Source organism: Chiloscyllium plagiosum, chromosome 7 (genome assembly GCF_004010195.1).
Source record: "Chiloscyllium plagiosum isolate BGI_BamShark_2017 chromosome 7, ASM401019v2, whole genome shotgun sequence".
Classification (NCBI taxonomy): Eukaryota; Metazoa; Chordata; class Chondrichthyes; order Orectolobiformes; family Hemiscylliidae; genus Chiloscyllium; species Chiloscyllium plagiosum.
The window spans coordinates 47,778,842-47,797,656 of NC_057716.1; the positions used below are offsets into that span (position 1 = coordinate 47,778,842).

At 39.9% G+C, this 18,815-nt stretch overlaps 1 protein-coding gene across 3 annotated transcripts in view; it reads right to left on the bottom strand.

Moving 5' to 3' along the window:
• LOC122551555 (mitogen-activated protein kinase kinase kinase 20-like) overlaps positions 1–18,815 on the bottom strand; it is an 84,752-nt gene that overhangs the window by 29,267 nt on the left and 36,670 nt on the right. For all 3 annotated transcript variants that reach the window (XM_043693613.1, XM_043693614.1, XM_043693612.1), the window contains exon 8: positions 16,015–16,101. In XM_043693613.1, the coding sequence (XP_043549548.1) occupies positions 16,015–16,101 (87 nt within the window). The remainder of the gene's footprint in view (positions 1–16,014; positions 16,102–18,815) is intronic.

The following is an 18,815-nucleotide window of genomic DNA, read 5'->3' on the forward strand; positions in this document are numbered from 1 at the left end:
TCATTAATATAGACAGTAAATAGTGAGGCTTCATCTCTGATCACAGTGGTACCCCTCACTAGTTACAATTTATCAATCCTAAAATGATTCATTTATCCCAATTAATTGCTCTATTTTGACTGGCCACTCCTGTACTGTAGAGGTATTATCCCCAACACCTCTTGCGCAATAACATTTTACGTGAAATCTTAATAATTGCCTTTTGAGAATTCGAATATACCATATCTTCTGGTTTTCCCTTATCCATACTACTCGTAATATTGTCAAAGAATTCTAACAAAATTGTCAAACATGACTTTACTTCAGAAAACCATGTTGAATCGGACTGTGTTAGGTTTTTCTAATGTCTACTACTTCCTTAATGGATTCCAGCATTTTCCCATGACAGATGTCAGATTTATTGTTCTAGTTTCCTGCTTTCTCTCTCTATCCTCATTTGAAGCATTATATTGACGTTTTCAGAACTGCTAAAATCTTCCCAGAACCTAAAAATGAAAGCATTTTCCTGAAGCTTGTAACAAGTTTTACACTAGCCTACTCATTGCAATGGGTCCTCCATTTCTAGTGGTCAAGGACCAAAGTAGGACTACGTTGGTTCTTCTGAAATTGATCTTAATAGTATGGCAATCTTAACAGATGTTTCGGGCTTAACCCTTCATTAGGACTGGGGTGGGGAAGGGGCTAAGAAATAAATGGGGGAGTGGGATGGGGCTGGGGGAAAGGTAGTTAGGATGGCGATAGGTGGGCAAAGCTAGGAGGTGATTGTGATAGGTTGGTGGGAAGTGTGGAGCCGGTATGTGGGAAGGAAGACGGATAGGGAGGTCAGGTAAGAGGGTGGAGTCGAGTTGGATCTGGGACGGGTGGGTGGAGGGGTATTTGGAAATTGATGAATTCAATGTTGAGGCATTGTGATTGTAGGCTCCCGAGGCAAAAGATGAGGTGTTCCTCTTCCAGTTTGTGGGTGACGTTGTTGAGGTGGAGGAAGAGGCCAAGAATGGACATGTCATGCAGTGAGTGGGAGGGGGAGTTGAAATGGATGGCTACAAAAAGATGGGATCAGTTGGTGCATATGGCCTAGAGAGGGTCCCTGGACCATTCTGCAAGTTTGTGCTCGGTCTCTCCGATGTAGAGGACACCACATTGCGAGCAACAGATCCAATAAATGAAGTTCAAGGCTATGCAAGTAAATGGATGTAGGTTTGCTTGCTGAGCTGCAAGGTTCATTTCCAGACGTTTCGTTACTCTACTAGGTAACATCTTCAGTAGACCTCATGCGAAGCAATGCTGAAAATTCCTGCTTTCCATTTACATGGGTTTCTTTGGGTTGGTGATCTCATTTCCTGTGGTGAGGTGACTTCCTGTTTCTTTTCTCAGGGGGTGGCAGATGGGGTCTAACTCAGTGTTTGCTGATCGAGTTCCAGATGGAATACCATGCTTCTATGAATTCTCGTGCGTGTCTTTGTTTAGCTTGTCCTAGGATGGATGTGTTGTCACAGTCGAAGTGGTGTCCTTCCTCATTCGTACGTCCAAAACCTCAACCTGAGCTACAAATCTTCTCAAAACTTGCTATGCAAGTACAGTAGCACCTCGACTTACGAACTTAATCCGTTTCGGGTCACGGTTCGCGAACTGAATCAATTTTTCCCATGTTCACAGCGCACGCTCCAAAGACGAACTGCTCGTACCTTGCATTTTGTACGTATGTTGAAGCAAACTTTTATGTACAATGCTGTTTGTAAACCGATTTGTTCATGAACGTGGTAGTTCTTATGTCAAGGCGCTACCGTAAATCTCTGCTAGATTTGGAATGGTCCTGTTAGGCCTTGGATGGAAGTGAATCTGAAATTCAGAAGGTTTACGATCAAGTCCTTCGATGTTCCCACACTAGTAGCTTTTAGTTGTAGATGGAGTTCACTGGTTGATGGAAGGCAGAGATTTGTTAAGTATTATTAAAGTTCCTGTAGCACATTTTATTAAGAGAACACTACAGGTGTAAATCCTTTCTCAGCACCTGTAGTGGTAAAGTTACCACTGGATCATTTACACACAATGTACTTTTATGCATTTTCTGGCTTAAACTGTGTGAGAGATGATTCTTTAGCTTACTACTGTGAAAATATCTAGATCCCATTTACTAGAGGCGTTTTCAGCAACTATTGCTAAATTGTTTAATTCTCTCCTTGCCACCATCAAGGCGTTTTCAGCATTAGGAGTTTAAATTCACTTTCTGTTCTAGATCCCCGAATCACTAATCTCTTTACTTCCTCTTTGAAGGGCTTTTGCCCGAAATGTCGATTTTGCTGAAGCTCCTCGGATGCTGCCTGAACTGCTGTGCTCTTCCAGCACCATTGATCCAGAATCTGGTTTCCAGCATCTGCAGTCATTGTTTTTACCAAGATAAAGATGGCAGCCTGACCACAACATTACACTATAGTATCCACAATTGTTTTCAGCTTTACAAGACTTTTGATTGGTTTGTATCAGGCAGAAGCATAGTTAAGGCAGTAAGGTGATTAATTCAGTCGTAAGTGGGTTTTGGTCCAAAGTGACTGTTGGTTCTTTTTCAGTGTATGACTTGGGACCATGTGGTATAACATCAAGAAATAGTACATCTTAGAGATGTCTTTTATTAGTTATGCTACAGGCCACTTCCATCTCTGTAAGCTGTAGGGTCCGCCAACAACTTCAAGCTCAAGTCATTACATTGCTTTGAGGTTAGCTTGGCTTCTCTGCACTTGCTTACAGTTTCCCATTGTGGGCAGAAGACAGTTTAGCTTCACAATCATTATGCCTTCCATACATGGACCGGGTAAGAGGAGTAGTGATGTGGTGAACATAGAGCCATTTTGTATCGTATGAATTATGCTGCCATTCAATATTGTATTAAAATTGGAAATTTTACACTACTTGCCTCCAGATTGAAGAGAAAGTGTTTGTTGATTAGTACAACCACTCTTCTTCTCTAGGCTGAGTGGGAAGCAATCAGCCTTTCTCCAATTTCTCATTGGTATCAAAGTGAACAGCTGCTAGGGTAAGTGCTGACAAGAGTGCTTTCTTGCAAATGCAGTCTGCTCTTTCCAGCATATTTAGATTTCTCCCAACGTCAGAGGTGGAAGGTACGGGTGTTCTGTTTACTTTTTGTTTTAAGTAATCCTGCAAAATTTTATTTTAGCTCTCTTTTGTGGAGCGAGTGATTTGGCTATCAAATGTAGCTTGAAATTTCTTCTGAGCAAAGAACTGGCTGATTTTGAAAGGGGTTGTTGGAGACTCATTAGCAACTTTTGCCATATATACATCAAATCAGATATGGAAATATATAATCTTTTTAATTTGACAAAATTAACTGAGCACAAGTATTTTCCCCACGGTACTAACAATGCCCTGCGGATATTTTCTACATCACCCAATGTCTTCATATAACTCTACATAACTCCTATTACTGATCAGGTTTTAATCAGTGATTAATGCAGACTGTCTAGAAGCTAGTGAATATGCTGGACAAATTTTTAAAAACCTAATTAATAGCATATAGTCATCACGGGTAAGGCCATTTATTTATTCTTAATTCCCTTGAGAAGACAGATGGTTAATGCTGACAGCTCTTAGGAGTCACTGGACCAAAAATGTTAATTCAGATTTCTCCCCACAGATACTGCCAGACCTGCTGACATTTTCCAGCAATCTCTGTCTTTGTGTCTCTATCTTTTTAGCCCATTAAACACCCACTGCATCCCATAAAAGCAACAGTGTTAAAACGCTGGCCCATCAGACTAGATACCAGGTTACTAGGGCTGATTGGATCCATGGGATAGAGTGAGAAACAGTTGTTTTGTGAAGGGAGGGGATTTGGCACATGTTAAGTTAGGGTTTAGGCATTGATTTGGAGATGGAATAGATCACTTAGACCTTGCAGCCCTTGATGCGAGTGTGGCAATTGTACGAGGGATGTGGAAATCTGGAGAGTGATATCATTTGGGAGGAAGGAGTGTTGGTATGCAATATCCCACAAGAATTGGTGCTGGGTCTACTACTTTTCATCTTTTATATAAATGATTTGGATGTGAACACAGGAAGTATAGTTAATAAGTTTGCAGATGACACCAACATAGGAGGTGTAGTGGACAGCAAAGAAGGTTACCTCAGATTACAACAGGATCTTAATCAGATGAGCCAATAGACAGACGGAGTTTAATTTAGATAAATGCGAGGTGCTGCATTTTGGAAAAGCAAATCAGAGCAGGACTAATACACTTAATGGTAAGCTCCTGGGAAGTGTTGCTGAACAGAGACCTTAGAGTGCAGGTTCACAATACCTTGAAAGTAGAGTCACAGATTGATAGGATAGTGAAGAAGGCGTTTGGTATGCTTTCCTTTATTGGTCACAGTACTGAGTAAAGGAGTTGGGAGGTCATGTTGCAGCTTTACTGGACATTGGTTAGGCCACTTTTGGAATACTGCATGCAATTCTGGTCTCCTTTCTATTGGAAGAATGTTGTGAATCTTGAAAGGGTTCAGAAATGATTTACAAGGATGTTGCCCGGGTTGGAGGATTAGAGCTATAGGGAGAGGCTGAATAGGCTGGGGATGTTTTCTGTGAAGCGGACCAGGCTGAGGGGTGACTGTATCAAGGTTTATAAAATCATGAGGGACATGGATAGGATAAATAGATAAGGTCTTATCTCTGAGGTGGGGAGCCCAGGACTAGAGGGCATAGATTTAGGGTGAGGGGTGAAAAATATAAAAGGGACCTAAGGGGCAACTTTTTCATGCAGAAAGTGGTACATGTATGGAATGAGCTACCAGAGGAAATGGAGGAGGCTGGTACAATTGCAGCATTTAAAACGCACCTGGACAAGTATAGGAATAGAAAGGGTTTAGAGGAGTTGCGAGAAAGTTAGGACTGCAGATGCTGGAGATCAGAGCTGAAAAATGTGTTGCCGGAAAAGCACTGCACGTCAGGCAGCATCCAAGGAGCAGGAGAATCGACGTTTCGGGCAGATTCTCCTGCTCCTTAGATGCTGCCTGACCTACTGCGCCTTTAGAGGGATTGCGGCCAAGTGCTGACAAACGGGTCTAGAGTAAGTTAGAATATCTGGTCGGCACGGACGGTTGGACTGAAGCGTCTGTTTCCGTGCTCTACATCTCCATGACTCTGTCAGGAAGGCTGAGGAAAGATGGAAATTGGGAAGATGTGCCAACCTAATAAGAACAAAGGAAGGGTCCACTGGAACTTTAGTCACTGTTGGTGACTCATCAGTTGTCAGAAATATTGACAAATAGCTAGGGAGATGTATCACCATTTGAGAGTTGGAAGACTTGAAACTTGACCACAATCTACCTGAGGAGGAGTACTTCACAGTATCTTAACAGTGGGTCTGCTTTGTGACAAGCTTCCTACACCATAATTTTCCAACAACTTTACAAGGATTTCATTATGAGAATAAGATTTGGGTCATGCCTTGATTTATAGGTATTAAAACCAGGCCCCTTGGATATTTAAGGTCCTGATGGAAATTGATTTATTAGCACGGTATTTCAATTGGTCACACTATCATTGAATTAATTACACTTTTTCTTTGGATAGCTAGAGCCTTCAGGGTGTAAGGAGTGGGGCTCCTGGATGTATGTCAATATCTATGCGAGTACTGAAGATTGCATCAATATTTACAGATGACTTGGCTGAAGATGAGAGTATCCCTGTCCTAAGTAATGACCAAAGGTTTCCTCCCTGTTAGATATTTTAAAAAAACATTGCTTATGGAGTTCTGTTTTATAAAATAAAACATTGTTGTTTGTTCTTCAAATTTTATTTGTGCAATCCTACCTCGGAAAGATGTGCAACAAATAATCAGTAAGTTGTAATGAGAGAAAGTTGATTCCATTTAAAGAGCAAATGGATTCCATTTTTAGTAAATGTAGAAGTTATAAAAATTCAAAACCAGCACCTTGCTGCTTCTAATATGAGTGTTGGCACATTTTTCTCAGTTTCAAACAGTGGGCAGAAATACAAATTTTCGTTAGATATTCCTGCAGAACTGACTCAATTTCCAAGTGCCAATGAAACGCAAATAGACAAATCAGTATTGCACACAGGGTAAGTTTTATAACAGATAACAGTAAGAGGAAAAAAATTGGTACTAAAGCCATAAATACATAAACGAAAACAAAACACATAGTACATAGAAGCCTGAAAAATCATCTGGATACATTTTATATAGTTTCATTTTTAAGCAAGGTTCTCAAAATTCATGCCACGTCAGGGTTAAAATTTGATACATCCTAGTTGTTAAGAGAATAACATCTCACGACAGAGAAACAAAAACCGATATTTTATAACAGATGCAGTATCATTTCTAGGATAAATTGTGAAATGTATCAGAAAGTCCTTCCAAAAATACAGAAAATGGCATATTCAAATCAGGATGTAAGTTTGTTCGCTGAGCTGGAAGGTTCGTTTTCAGACGTCTTGTCACCATACTAGGTAACATCATCAGTGAGCCTCCAGTGAAGCGCTGGTGTTATGGCCCACTTTCTATTTATGTGTTTAGGTTTCCTTGGGTTGGTAATGTCATTTCCTGTGATGTCATTTCTGGTTCTTTTTCTCAGAGGGTGATAGAAACGATCCAAATTGATCTGTTTGTTGTTAGAGTTCTGGTTGGAATGCCGTGCTTCTAGGAATTCTCATGTGTGTGTCTATTTGGTTTGTCCTAGGATGGATGTGTTGTCTCAGTCAAAGTGGCGTCCTTCATCATCTTTATGTAAGGATATAAGTGATAGTGGATCATGTCTTTTTATGGCTAGTTGATGTTCATATAGCCTAGTGGTTAGTTTTATGCCTGTTTGTCCAATGTAGTGTTTGTTATAGTTCTTGCAAGGTATTTAGTAAATGACATCCGTTTTGCTTGTTGTTTGTATAGGGTCTTTCAAGCTGTTGTTTTAATGTGTTGGTGTGTTTGTGAGCTACCATGATGCCAGGAAATCTGAGTAGTCTGGCAGTCACTTCTGAGCTGTCTCTGATATAGGGGAGAGTGGCTAGAATTTCTGGACATGTTTTGTCTGCTTGTTTGGGGTCGTTGCTGAGAAATTGGCGGATTGTGTTCATTGGGTACCCATTCTTTTTGAATATGCTGTATAGGTAATATTCCTCTGCGCTGCTGTGTGTGGTGGTTGTTGAAATAATGCTCTAATGCAGGTTCGTTTGTGGGTATTGGGATGATTGCTTCTGTAGTTCAGTATTTCGTCTGTGTGTTGTTTTCTTGTAGATGCTGGTTTGAAATTCCCCATTGACTGTTCGCTCTACTGTGACATCTAGAAGTGGCAGTTTGTTGTTGTTTTGGGACAACATATCCATCCTTTGAGAAGCCAAACAGAGACACACAAAAGAATTCCTAGAAACATGGCATTCCAACCAGAACTCTATCAACAAACAATTCAATTTGGATCCCTTCTGTCACCCTCTGAGAAAAAGAACCAGAAATTGAATCACCACAGGAAATGCCCTCACCACCGAAAATGACATCATCAATACAAGGAAACCTAAACACATAAATAGAAGGTGCACCATAACACAGTGCTTCACTGGAGGTTCACTGATGTTACCTAGTATGGCGACAGAATGTCGGAAAATGAACCTTCCAGCTCAGCGAACAAACTTACATCAATCTGAGCTACAAATCTTCTCCAAACTTGCTACTATCCAAAACAGCTACAATCATTTGATTTATCATTAGCATTCAATTATTCCTTTGAATCACAAAAGACCTTTTTATTTCTCAAAACGTGCAGACGTCTTGCTAAGCACTTTTAATACCATAATACTACTTTTGAAAGCAGATCCAGCATCTTAAAGGTGCAGTATTCTACATAAAAGTCTTTTTCACATTTTTAATAAAGATACAAAATTCTGGAAATATTCATCAATTTTACAGCATCTGTGAAGGAAACAAGTTAGTGGAAATGTTGATGGTAGGATGGTACTGCCTTTGAATATCAAGTAGAGATGGCATTTGTTTGACAAAATTGTTACAAGCCGCTAAATCAGCCCAAGTGTGGATATTATCCAAATGGACGTAGGCTTAATAATCTGAGGAATTATAAATGGAGCTGAACATTACATTGGAGAGGTCATTGATGAAACAGCTGAAAATAGTTGAACTGCACTGCCATCACAAGCTCTTGCAAAGATGTCCAGTCACTGAGATGATTGACTTCCAATAAAATTACCATCTTTCTTGTGCTAGGAGAGACTGGAGACTTCATCACTGTTCCCCAGTAGTTTCAGTTTTAATTGTACCCCCTAGTGCCAAACACTGTTGAAAGATGCCTTAATGTCAGGGGCAATCATTCTCTGTAACCTCCACATTCGGTTTGTGCACGAATGCCTGATCAGGTCCTAGTTTTGATCCAAAAACGCATCTTGCTGAAACTCTTTAAGTAGGTGCCACTTAACAGCACCATTGATAACACTTTCCATTACTCCGATGAGAAAAAAAAAGGCTGATGGGACAGTAATTGTCTGGAATATCTCTGTCCTGCTGTTGCCCTGTAGCTCTACTGAACAGCTAGACTATGAACATGGCAACTTCTGAAGCAAAAGGCTTTAATACCACAACCTGCAACTTTCCATGGTCAGCCCACTCAGTCAATTCATGATGTAATGTGGAAGAATAGCCAGAATAGCATTTCTGATGGTACAGACATAAAATGATCATCTATTTGTCATTTGTGGAAGCAGATCTTTGAAAATACCTTGCACTCACATATTGGGCTCTTCCATCTTGTTGGAGGATATAATCATGCAAGTTGCAAGTCTTGTTACTGCTTCATACTTGCCACATATCTTAACTGATCCAGCTAGGTTTTAGATCTTTGGCCTGATACATTTGTTCTAGCTCCAGCTAGAACATGCTGCCAGAGGAAGTGATAGAGGCTGGTACAATTACAACGTTTAAAAGGGGATATGAATAGGAAGGGTTTGGAGGAATATGGGCCAAATGCTGGCAAATGGGATTAGATTAATTTAGAATATCTGGTCAGCATGGACAAGTTGGACTAAAGGGTCCGTTTCCGTGCTGTACAACTCTTGCACTCTTATGCTATTTTTACTCTTTAGCATACGTACAACCTTTCTGCTGTAATAGGATGATATGGTGGAGCTACTAGCTACTGTTGCTCTTCTGCACTGAATATTAATCAAGGGTTGGTCATCTAGATTGATGAGATTATGAATACCCTGGGAATGAGATTATAAATTGTGTTAAAGTACAAATCTCTTTTTCAATGGCCCTCCATTCTTAACATATCCCACTTTAGACAATGAATGTGCTGCATCTTACATTGGAAGGGTGCCGTCAGTTTGAAGAGAAGACTTGATCTCGACAGGGATTATTCCATTGTCACCTCTTACAGATATTGCCGTACATAGATGCATCTAGTACAATGAGATTGGCTAGGACAGGTTAAGTTGATTATTCCCTCAAATAGAGTCATAGAGATGTACAGCATGGAAACAGATCTTTCGGTCCAACTCGTCCATGCTGACCATATATTCTAAATTAATCTAGATATCCCAACCCAATCTAGTCTCACCTGCCAGCACCTGGCCCATATCCCTCCAAACCATTCCTATTCATATACCCATCCAGATGCCTCTTAAATGTTGCAGTTGTACTAGCCTTCACCACTTCCTCTGGTAGCTCATTCCATACATGTACCATCCTCTGTGTGAAAAAGTTGCCCCTCAGGTCTCTTTTATATCTTTTCCCTCTCAACCCAAACCTATGCCCTCTAGTTCTGGACTCCCCCACCCCGGGGAAAAGACTTTGTCTTTTATAAACCTCTAAGGCCACCCCTCAGCCTCCGATGCTCTAGGGAAGACCGCCCCAGCCTATTCAGCCCCTCCCTATAGCTCAAATCCACCAACCCTGGCAACATCCTTGTATATATTTTCTGAACCCTTTCAAGTTTCACAACATCCTTCTGATAGGAAGGAGACCAGAGCTGCACACAATATTCCAACAGTGGCCTAACCAATGTCCTGCACAGCTGCAACATGACCTCCCAACTCCTGTACTCAATGCTCTGACCAATAAAGGAAAGCATACCAAACACATTCTTCACTGTCCTATCTACCTGCGATTCTACTTTCAAGGGGCTATGAACCTGCAGTACAAGGTGTCTTTATTCAGCAACACTCCCTAGCACCGTGTTCTCATTCTGTTTCCTACAACTACATTCTAGCAACTATTTCTTTCCCGATTCAGCAAACCCAATCTCTGATGGTACTACTGAGCCGTTCTTGGTGATATAGATGGAGAAGGCACTCACCTAGAGAGCATGTAGTTTCATAAAAACCACTTATACTTCTGTCAGTTTTGTCCAATTAAAATACTTATTCATGGGGTAAAAGAGAGCAGCATGGAGGATGTGGGGAGATCTGTTGTGGTAATGTCAGTGGACTAGTAATTACAAGACCAAGGTTAGCACTCAGTGCAGATCACATCAATCCCCATCACACCATCAGGTGGAATTTAAATTAATTTTTACAAATCTGGAATTGAAAGGTAGTTCTTAGTGATCATTAAACAAACACTGATGGTTGGAAAAATCTGTTTCATTGAGGCTCTTAGCGAAGGAAGTCTGCTGTGCTTACTCAGTCTGGCCCACTTGTGACTACAGATCCACAGTATTGTGATCGACTCTGAACTGCTACTCAGTTTCAGAGCAATTAGATAGGCAACAAATTGTGGCCTTACCATCAATGCCCACATCTGACGAAAGAACAAAAACGATCTTAATCTGCAAATTACTTCCCTGTTTATATCTGATCTGAAGCTACAAGGTTTCAAGGAATTAAGGCCCTCAATATCAAGCACTCCTAAAGCCATTCCTCCTGCCAAATGACTGCATAGCACAGTGCCACCATCTCAGATGGGTCTGTCTTGTGGGTGGGGAAGAGTTAGTAATGGACAATCTAGGAATTTAGCATGGTTATGATTTGATAAATGTGATTATTATTATGAAAATTATGATATATAGTCATATTGAACTTCTGGTTGTTTTTAAAAGCAGACTCTGCGACCAAAACCAAATGACTGCAAATCTAAATTCTAAGCAACATGATTCGGAGAACGTCCAGAAGATCAGTGTGGATTATCCTCAGTCTCAAGAGAGACCCTGGAATGTCACACCCAATGGATGTCTAGAAAGCTTCATAGAGAAGGATATCAAAGGCAGTAGTGCATGTAAACTAAATTGACATCTCCTGTACATTATTGCAGATGGAACATTATTAGAGTAAAAAAGAGCAATCTGCATGAGAGGCATGTTGGCACTTTCCTTTTCAAGAATACAAACAAACAGTTCTCTGAAACCCACTTTTAGCCCTGGTCTGTGTGTGCCATGAAGGTCACAGTTGCAAAACCCCTCTAAATGCTGCAGATAAAAAAGGAAATATCCCTCTCTTTTCTGGATGCCAGAAAGCAAAAGGAAATTGCTGAAAGGAAAAAGGACAAAGACTTTTCAGCTGAATTGCAAAGCCAAGCATCTCAAAACCAACTGCTCATCTAGCAACATCAGTGTGACCGGTATCACCCAACATCATATTACCTACCTTTCATAGAATTCAGAGACTAAGCTGAATACATTGCTTTTAAAACTTTTTTTGGATTCACCTTTCATTTCTAATCTGTGTTGCATTATTGTTTCTTCTTGCACTTCGTAATGAGAAAGTATTCTTCCATTAGCTCAGGAAAGCCTGGTTAAAGTGGTTTCTTTTCAATCATGAATTTATTTAGTCTGGGGGAAAGGCATCCATAATGGAGGAGATAATTTAATTCAAGTTAATTTAGAAAGTAAGTGTAATCAACTGAGGGAAACATGGACATGGAAAGCAGGTGAGTTCATCCCTCCTTACCCAGGATCTGGATGAATTATTTTATCCTGTCCTGTGATAAGTGAGTAACCTGGCTGGCGACTGGCTGTGATATTACACAAAGTTATTGCTTGAACATCTATGGAACACTTTGAACAATACTGGAACCAGTCTCCAGATGTTAATGATGAAAACTTTGGAGGATTACCTAGGCTGAACATGTGTTTGTTATGTCTCGACTCAATGTCTTGTTTGTAGCTATGTAATTGGTCTGATTCTATTCTTACGTTTTTTTGTAGCTGATTGGTGCAACCAAGTGACTTTCTAGCTCAGCTGAAGTAGCATTTAATTGTATTGGTGTGTGGACCTGACGTTACACGTAAGTGACACCTATCTGTTGAGCTTGTTCCCTACAAACCATCCAGGAAGCAAGAGTTGTTTGGTGGTAAAGAGCTTGAGCATTGCTGAAAAAATTACAGTCAATTTGTAAAGCTTTCCATTTTGCAAATCAGGGCATTCACAAGAATACTATGTAAAAAGGAACAATATTTTATACTGTACAAGAAGTGTGTGCTGACTGGATGACATGGTACAGGCATTGGCACGGAGAAGGAATCAGTTCAGCAATAACTGACAGTTAACTAGCAAGCTTTATGTAAATTTAAACGAGGAACAGATTGACACTGATTGGTCAACAAATTATCCTGAAGAATGAACCAGAGAATGGCTGTCACTATTCCGTTAATTTGAAACCAGTATCAGCACAACAGAACAGAAATTCATATTCCACATTAATTATTTAAGAGAGGCAGAATAGCTTCATGGCTTGCTAAAATGTGTGACAGAATCCCATGATTGAGTTAGCATTTATGCAAAATTACATTGAACAGATTGGTAATTAGGTTACAAATTTATTCCTTAGCTATACCTGAAATGCATAAACTTCTTTTATTTTTTTGATTTGACCTGTTTATGCCATTTATATTACCTCAATTAATTATCACATGTTAAACAGTATCCATTGGAAATAGTCCTGCACCGCAAATTCACTTAAACAGAAGTTGTTTGGCTATGTTACTAAACACAATAAATCTTTCTGATCATATATTCTCTGAAAACAAAGCATCTGTTCCTGCACATAGTTTCAATTTAAATGCTCATAAAGAGGGCCCAAGACATTTGCTCACTATGAGCTTGATGCTGAAATAGTATGTAAAGTGATCCTACAAGACACTGGCTACCTGAAGGAGATAATCTCTTGCTGTTTATTATGTAAACTATGACTACCACTTTCATCGTGGAGAGTCATGCAGCATAGAAACAGATCCTTCGGCAAATCATGTCTATGCCAACACAAACTATATTAATCCTATTTATCTGCCCTTGATCCATAGCCTAATATGACCTGGCATTTTATGTGCTTGTCCAGATGCTTCTTATAGTTACAGAGATGTACAGCACAGAAACAGACCCTTCGGTCTGACTCGTCCATGCCGATCAGACATCCTAACTTAATCTAGTCCAATTTGCCAGCACTTGGCCCATATTCCTCTAAATCCTTCCTAATTATGTACCCCTCCAGATGCCTTTTAAATGCTGTAATTGTACCAGCCTCCACCACTTCCTTTGACAGCTCATTCCACACATGCACCACCCTAAAATTGCAAGAGTACCCACATTTACCACCCTCTTAGGCAGATCAATCCACATTTCCACCATCATCTGGGAGGGAAAATGTTTCTTCAGATCCCCTCTAAACCTCTTATACCTCACCTTAAACTTATGCTCTCTGTTATTAAACATGTCTGCTTTGGGGAAGAGATTCTCACAATCTATTCAGTCTATGCCTCTCGTAAGTTTGCAAATCTTAGTCAAACTCCCCCTCAGCCTCCTCTGCTTCGAGGAAAACAAACCTAGCCTATCCAGTCCCTCCTCATAACTAATGATTTTTCATCCCAGGCAATATCCTGGTGAATCTCCTCCATACCCTTTCCAGTGCAAACATGTCCTTCTGAGTGTGCAGTGTTCTGGTTGCCAAACTCAGTATTCCTTGTGTGGCCTAACCAAATGTTTTGTAAAGTTGTAAGAAGACATCCTTGTTCCTACATTCTACTCCTCGGCTAATGAAACAAGCATTCTGTATGCCTTTTTCACACCCTGTCTACCTGTGCTAACACCTTCAGGAATTTTGGGACGTGTACACCAAGGTCCTTTTGTTCCTCAGTACTCCCTAGAGACTCCTACCATACATTGTGTATATCCTTCCCTTATTAGACCTCCCAAAGTGCAGCACTTCACACTTATCAGGATTTAATTCCACCTACCAGTGCTCTGCCCAATTTTCCTGCTGATCAATATCAGATCATAGCATGTAAATAATCTTCCTTACTATCAACAATAGCACCAATTTTCCTGTCATTTGCAAGTTTACTAACATTCAACATTCACGTTATAGTTGTTAACATACATAACAAGCAGCAAAGGTACCATCATCGCTACCTTGTGGTACATACACGGTCACAGGTTCCCAATCACAAAAACAACCCTCCACATCAACTGCACTCCCCTCATCAATATACTTAGTCACTTTTTCAAAAATGATTAGAGAGATGCTAGAAAAGCACAGCAGTTCAGGCAGCATCCAAGGAGCAGTAAAAGCGACGTTTCGGGCAAAAGCCCTTCATCAGGAATTCCTGATGAAGTGCTTTTGCCCGAAAGGTCGATTTTATTGCTCCTTGGATGCTTCCTGAACTGCTGTGCTTTTCCAGCACCTCTTTAATCTAGACTCTGGTTTCCAGCATCTGCAGTCATTGTTTTTACCCACTTTTTCAAAAAACTCAATTAAATTAGTCAAAAAGGATCACCCTCCAACAAAACTTTTAGAGAGGTGCTGGAAAAGCACAGCAGTTCAGGCAGCATCCAAGGAGCAGTAAAAGCGACGTTTCGGGCAAAAGCCCTTCATCAGGAATTCCTGATGAAGTGCTTTTGCCCGAAAGGTCGATTTTATTGCTCCTTGGATGCTTCCTGAACTGCTGTGCTTTTCCAGCACCTCTTTAATCTAGACTCTGGTTTCCAGCAATTGCAGTCATTGTTTTTACCCACTTTTTCAAAAAACTCAATTAAATTAGTCAAAAAGGATCACCCTCCAACAAAACTTTGCTATCTTTGATCAATCCTCCCCTTTCCAAGCTTTGATTAATCCTGTCTCTCCATCCTGAAGTGTGCTCAGTCTACAACCTAACTCAAAAACAAATTGAACATCAGTTATTTCACACTGCTATGATACATCAGCAATACAAATTGGGAGAAAGGACACTGGACTTGAAACACTAACTCTACTTTCTCTCCCAGATGCTGCCATACCTGCTGAGTTCCACCAGTTTCGTTTTTTGGTTGCAGCATAAGGATTGTCACCATTAACAGGATTCTGCCATTAAGCCAAGAACATATCTCACAAATGAAAAATGTAAATGTATTTCAGAGTCAGTGTGATGCCAGATATGTCATTATACATCTTAAAACTGGTGAATTGTATTAAACAACATGGTCATTTTGAACAACTGAAGTGACACGGTACTGATTTTGTCTAAGAGGCTTGTGCCTGCAAAACTTGTAACACATCGTCAACACTAGATGGGATTCTATGACTGGATATCATTTGCTTAAATAATCCCGAGTGTGCTATGACGTACCCTGCTGACCAATTTAAAGCTGTCATTTGGACAACACCTTCACCAGACTTCAAGTGCCACCAATCATCACTAGTTATTCCCCTTTATATTGGCCTTAGAAATGTTCCAATCATGACAAAAAGCTCGACCAAACGTGGCTTTTTCTTTCCATTATTTAATATGCTAGTTGGGAGTTTCTAAAATGTTTCATATTCACTTTTATCAATAAAAGCTTTACATTTCAATTTTTTAAAAAACTGAGTTTAAGATCTAAAATGTTAAATTTGGTGGATTACTATGCCAGAGTCTGGAGTACAAACTCAAGCATTAATCACTACACTACAGGGAAGGGGATGTGAGGATTGGCAGGAAAGAAAGGGTGTGTGTGCATGTGGTGTATTTTCAATAGATTAAGCAGAACTTTATAAACAAGGTTTTACAAACTGTAACAATCGAAAATTGTAAAAGTACCTCATTTTTCTCCACAACTAGCCAGGCCACTTGTAAACCTTCAAGGCCGTTAAATGGGATTTCTCTTGTCAGCATTTCCCAAAGAACCTGGAAAATACAGTATACCTTTTAACATTTAGCTAAACCCACTGGTAAATAACATAAAACGCAGATCATTTCAACAACTCTTCCAGGTAACTATTAAGGCAATGAATGACATTCAATGATAGTATATCCAAGAAAAATACTTTGGTAATGATGCAGATCTACTAATATGGACTTTGCAGATTATGTTTTCTGATTATGACTGATACAGTCACAGCACATTTGAATTAGTCAAACAGCCAGAATATCTAAACTCAGCAGATCTGACAGAATCTGTGGGGAGAGAAACAAAATGAACACAATTAATTCTGACTTTGCAGAATGAAGAGTCATATTGGACTTGAAACATCTACCCTGATTGACCTACCAGCCTTGATCCCTTTAACTTATTGTTTTGTGGAACTGCGTGAATAACTCCCCATTGAGGTGCTCTAATTTCCCAGCATGTTGCAACAATACCCATCTTACTGATGCTCCTCAGCTATGGGGCTTCTGTTTGGATCTGCAGCATCAAAAACTTGCCCACCTTCCCTAACAGGGCAGCAAACCCAGAGACAGAAACAATCAGTTAAGAGACTGCCCCCAAGAAGAATATGCCACTGGATGTGCTGCAGGCAAATGTGGGCTGGGCAACTCCAGCTAACTCCAATGTTGGGTCTCAAAGGTCTCAGGAAAATTCCATCCTTTATCTGTCTCCAATCTTCCAAGAAATAGTAATCTACAACAAGACAATTGTTATGAAAGGATTTGAGATTTTCAGTTTTATCAGTGGAAGAACAAGTACAAAAATAGTTTGTTTATGAAGTGAGTACAAGCTATAATGCTAACGTGCAGCAAGAATGATGGAACAGATCTTCAAGTGAAGCAAAAAATTGTTCCACTGGGCAAGGAAGATCAGACAAAACCAGACTGGCAGCATTACTACTTTGATGGCATTAAGCAGACTTTTGACATATGAAGTGTTGAATGGAACATGCATACAAAGAAATGAAATATTGAATTGTTCAGCATCCTTGCAAACATATAAACAAGAATGAGAATAGCCCACTCAGTCCTTTTGAGCCTACCCCACCCATTCACAATAAGATCATAGCGGATTTGATTTTAACCTCTATTCTTCATTCTTGCATGCCCCGATAATCATTCAGCCTCTTAGCAATCAAGAATCTATCCACCTCTGTCTTAAAAATATTTAAAGATTGTAAAAATAGAGTAATCAGAGAGTCTGGATCAAAATATACCAGGCTGCTAAAAAAAAAAGTGTCATCTCTGGCATCACACCTCAAAGCACAGAGGAATAGAAAGCTGGTCAGAGGACCACTAATTTTACCATCATGTCAAAATGGAGCAAGAGATACACAAAGTAATTATAGACAAGGCGGTCTAATCCTGATGGTGGACAAATTATTTGGAAAAGTTTCGGACAGAATAGATCACCATTTGCAAATGGAGGACAGTCAATCTGGATTTTTTTAAGGGAAGGTCATGTCTGAATAAATTAACTTTTCAAAGAGGGAACAAGAGGAGTTGATTCTGGTAAAATATTTGATTCGACTAGGTGAACTTTAGCAAGATATTTAACAAGAATTCACATGGCAGAATGATCAGAAAATTACTAGCTCATGAATTTGCAATTGAGAGATTGCACTAATTACTTACTTAGATTCCCTTCAGTATGGAAACAGGCCCTTCAGCCCAACAAGTTCACACCGACCCTCCGAAGAGTAATCCACCCAGACCCATTTCCCTATATTTACCCCTGACTAATCCACCGAACACCCTGAGGAAACCCACGCAGATACGGGGAGACATAGACAGTCGCCCGAGGCGGGAATTGAACCCGGGTTCCCTGGCGCTGTGAGACATCAGTGCTAACCACTGAGCCGCCCAAAGGCCCTCAAGCAAGGTCTTAAAAGTTAAGCTTTTTTTAAGGCAGGAGGACACTGTTAGAGGTAGTCTTGAAAACTTCTGAAAATAGGTATCCTTTTAATTTACTGAGAAACTGACTGCCTACACCAACACAAACTTGTAAAGAATCCATCACAAATGTTTTGAAGTTATATTCAGTTATTAAAAATTGACTGGCATTCTAGACACTGGGTTAACAGCGCTGATCCTGTGATTAAAAAATTGCATTCTATGATATAGTCAGATCATGCTGGTTCATGCCACATTTATATGCAGAAAATTTGAGAACATTGTGTAATTTTGAGTAAAATGTGTGCCTGGATGGGCAATTGTGCCCAAAATGAAAACTCCAGAGTAATCTGCTTAGTGATTCATCTTTTCAATCAATAGCCAAGTTACCTCCTTTCTGAACAATTGAAATGCTATATTTGGCTTTCTTCACAAGTATCAAAATACATTTGAACAAATTAAATATACACAGCAAAGCCTAGATATTATCATACCAAAGATCATTATTGTTACAGTCAATAAAAATGGATTTTTAGAAATTATCCATAAATTACTCAAGTCACAAGCAATCTTGTGTAAGCGTTAACCCCCAACATTTGGTCCAAAATCCTCAATTTCTCAAATATTGTGCTGATTTGGGAGCAGTGTTGGTGGGGGAAAAAACTATTGAATTTTTTTTTCCTCCCCAATTGCTCTTTTCCCACTCAAATGATAAAATCAATAGATAGTTGGGATGAACCATTCCTTGAGTTCAGAACTGTGGTCAGGAACCAGTGGCATTATCAGCAGTTCCGAGGGCA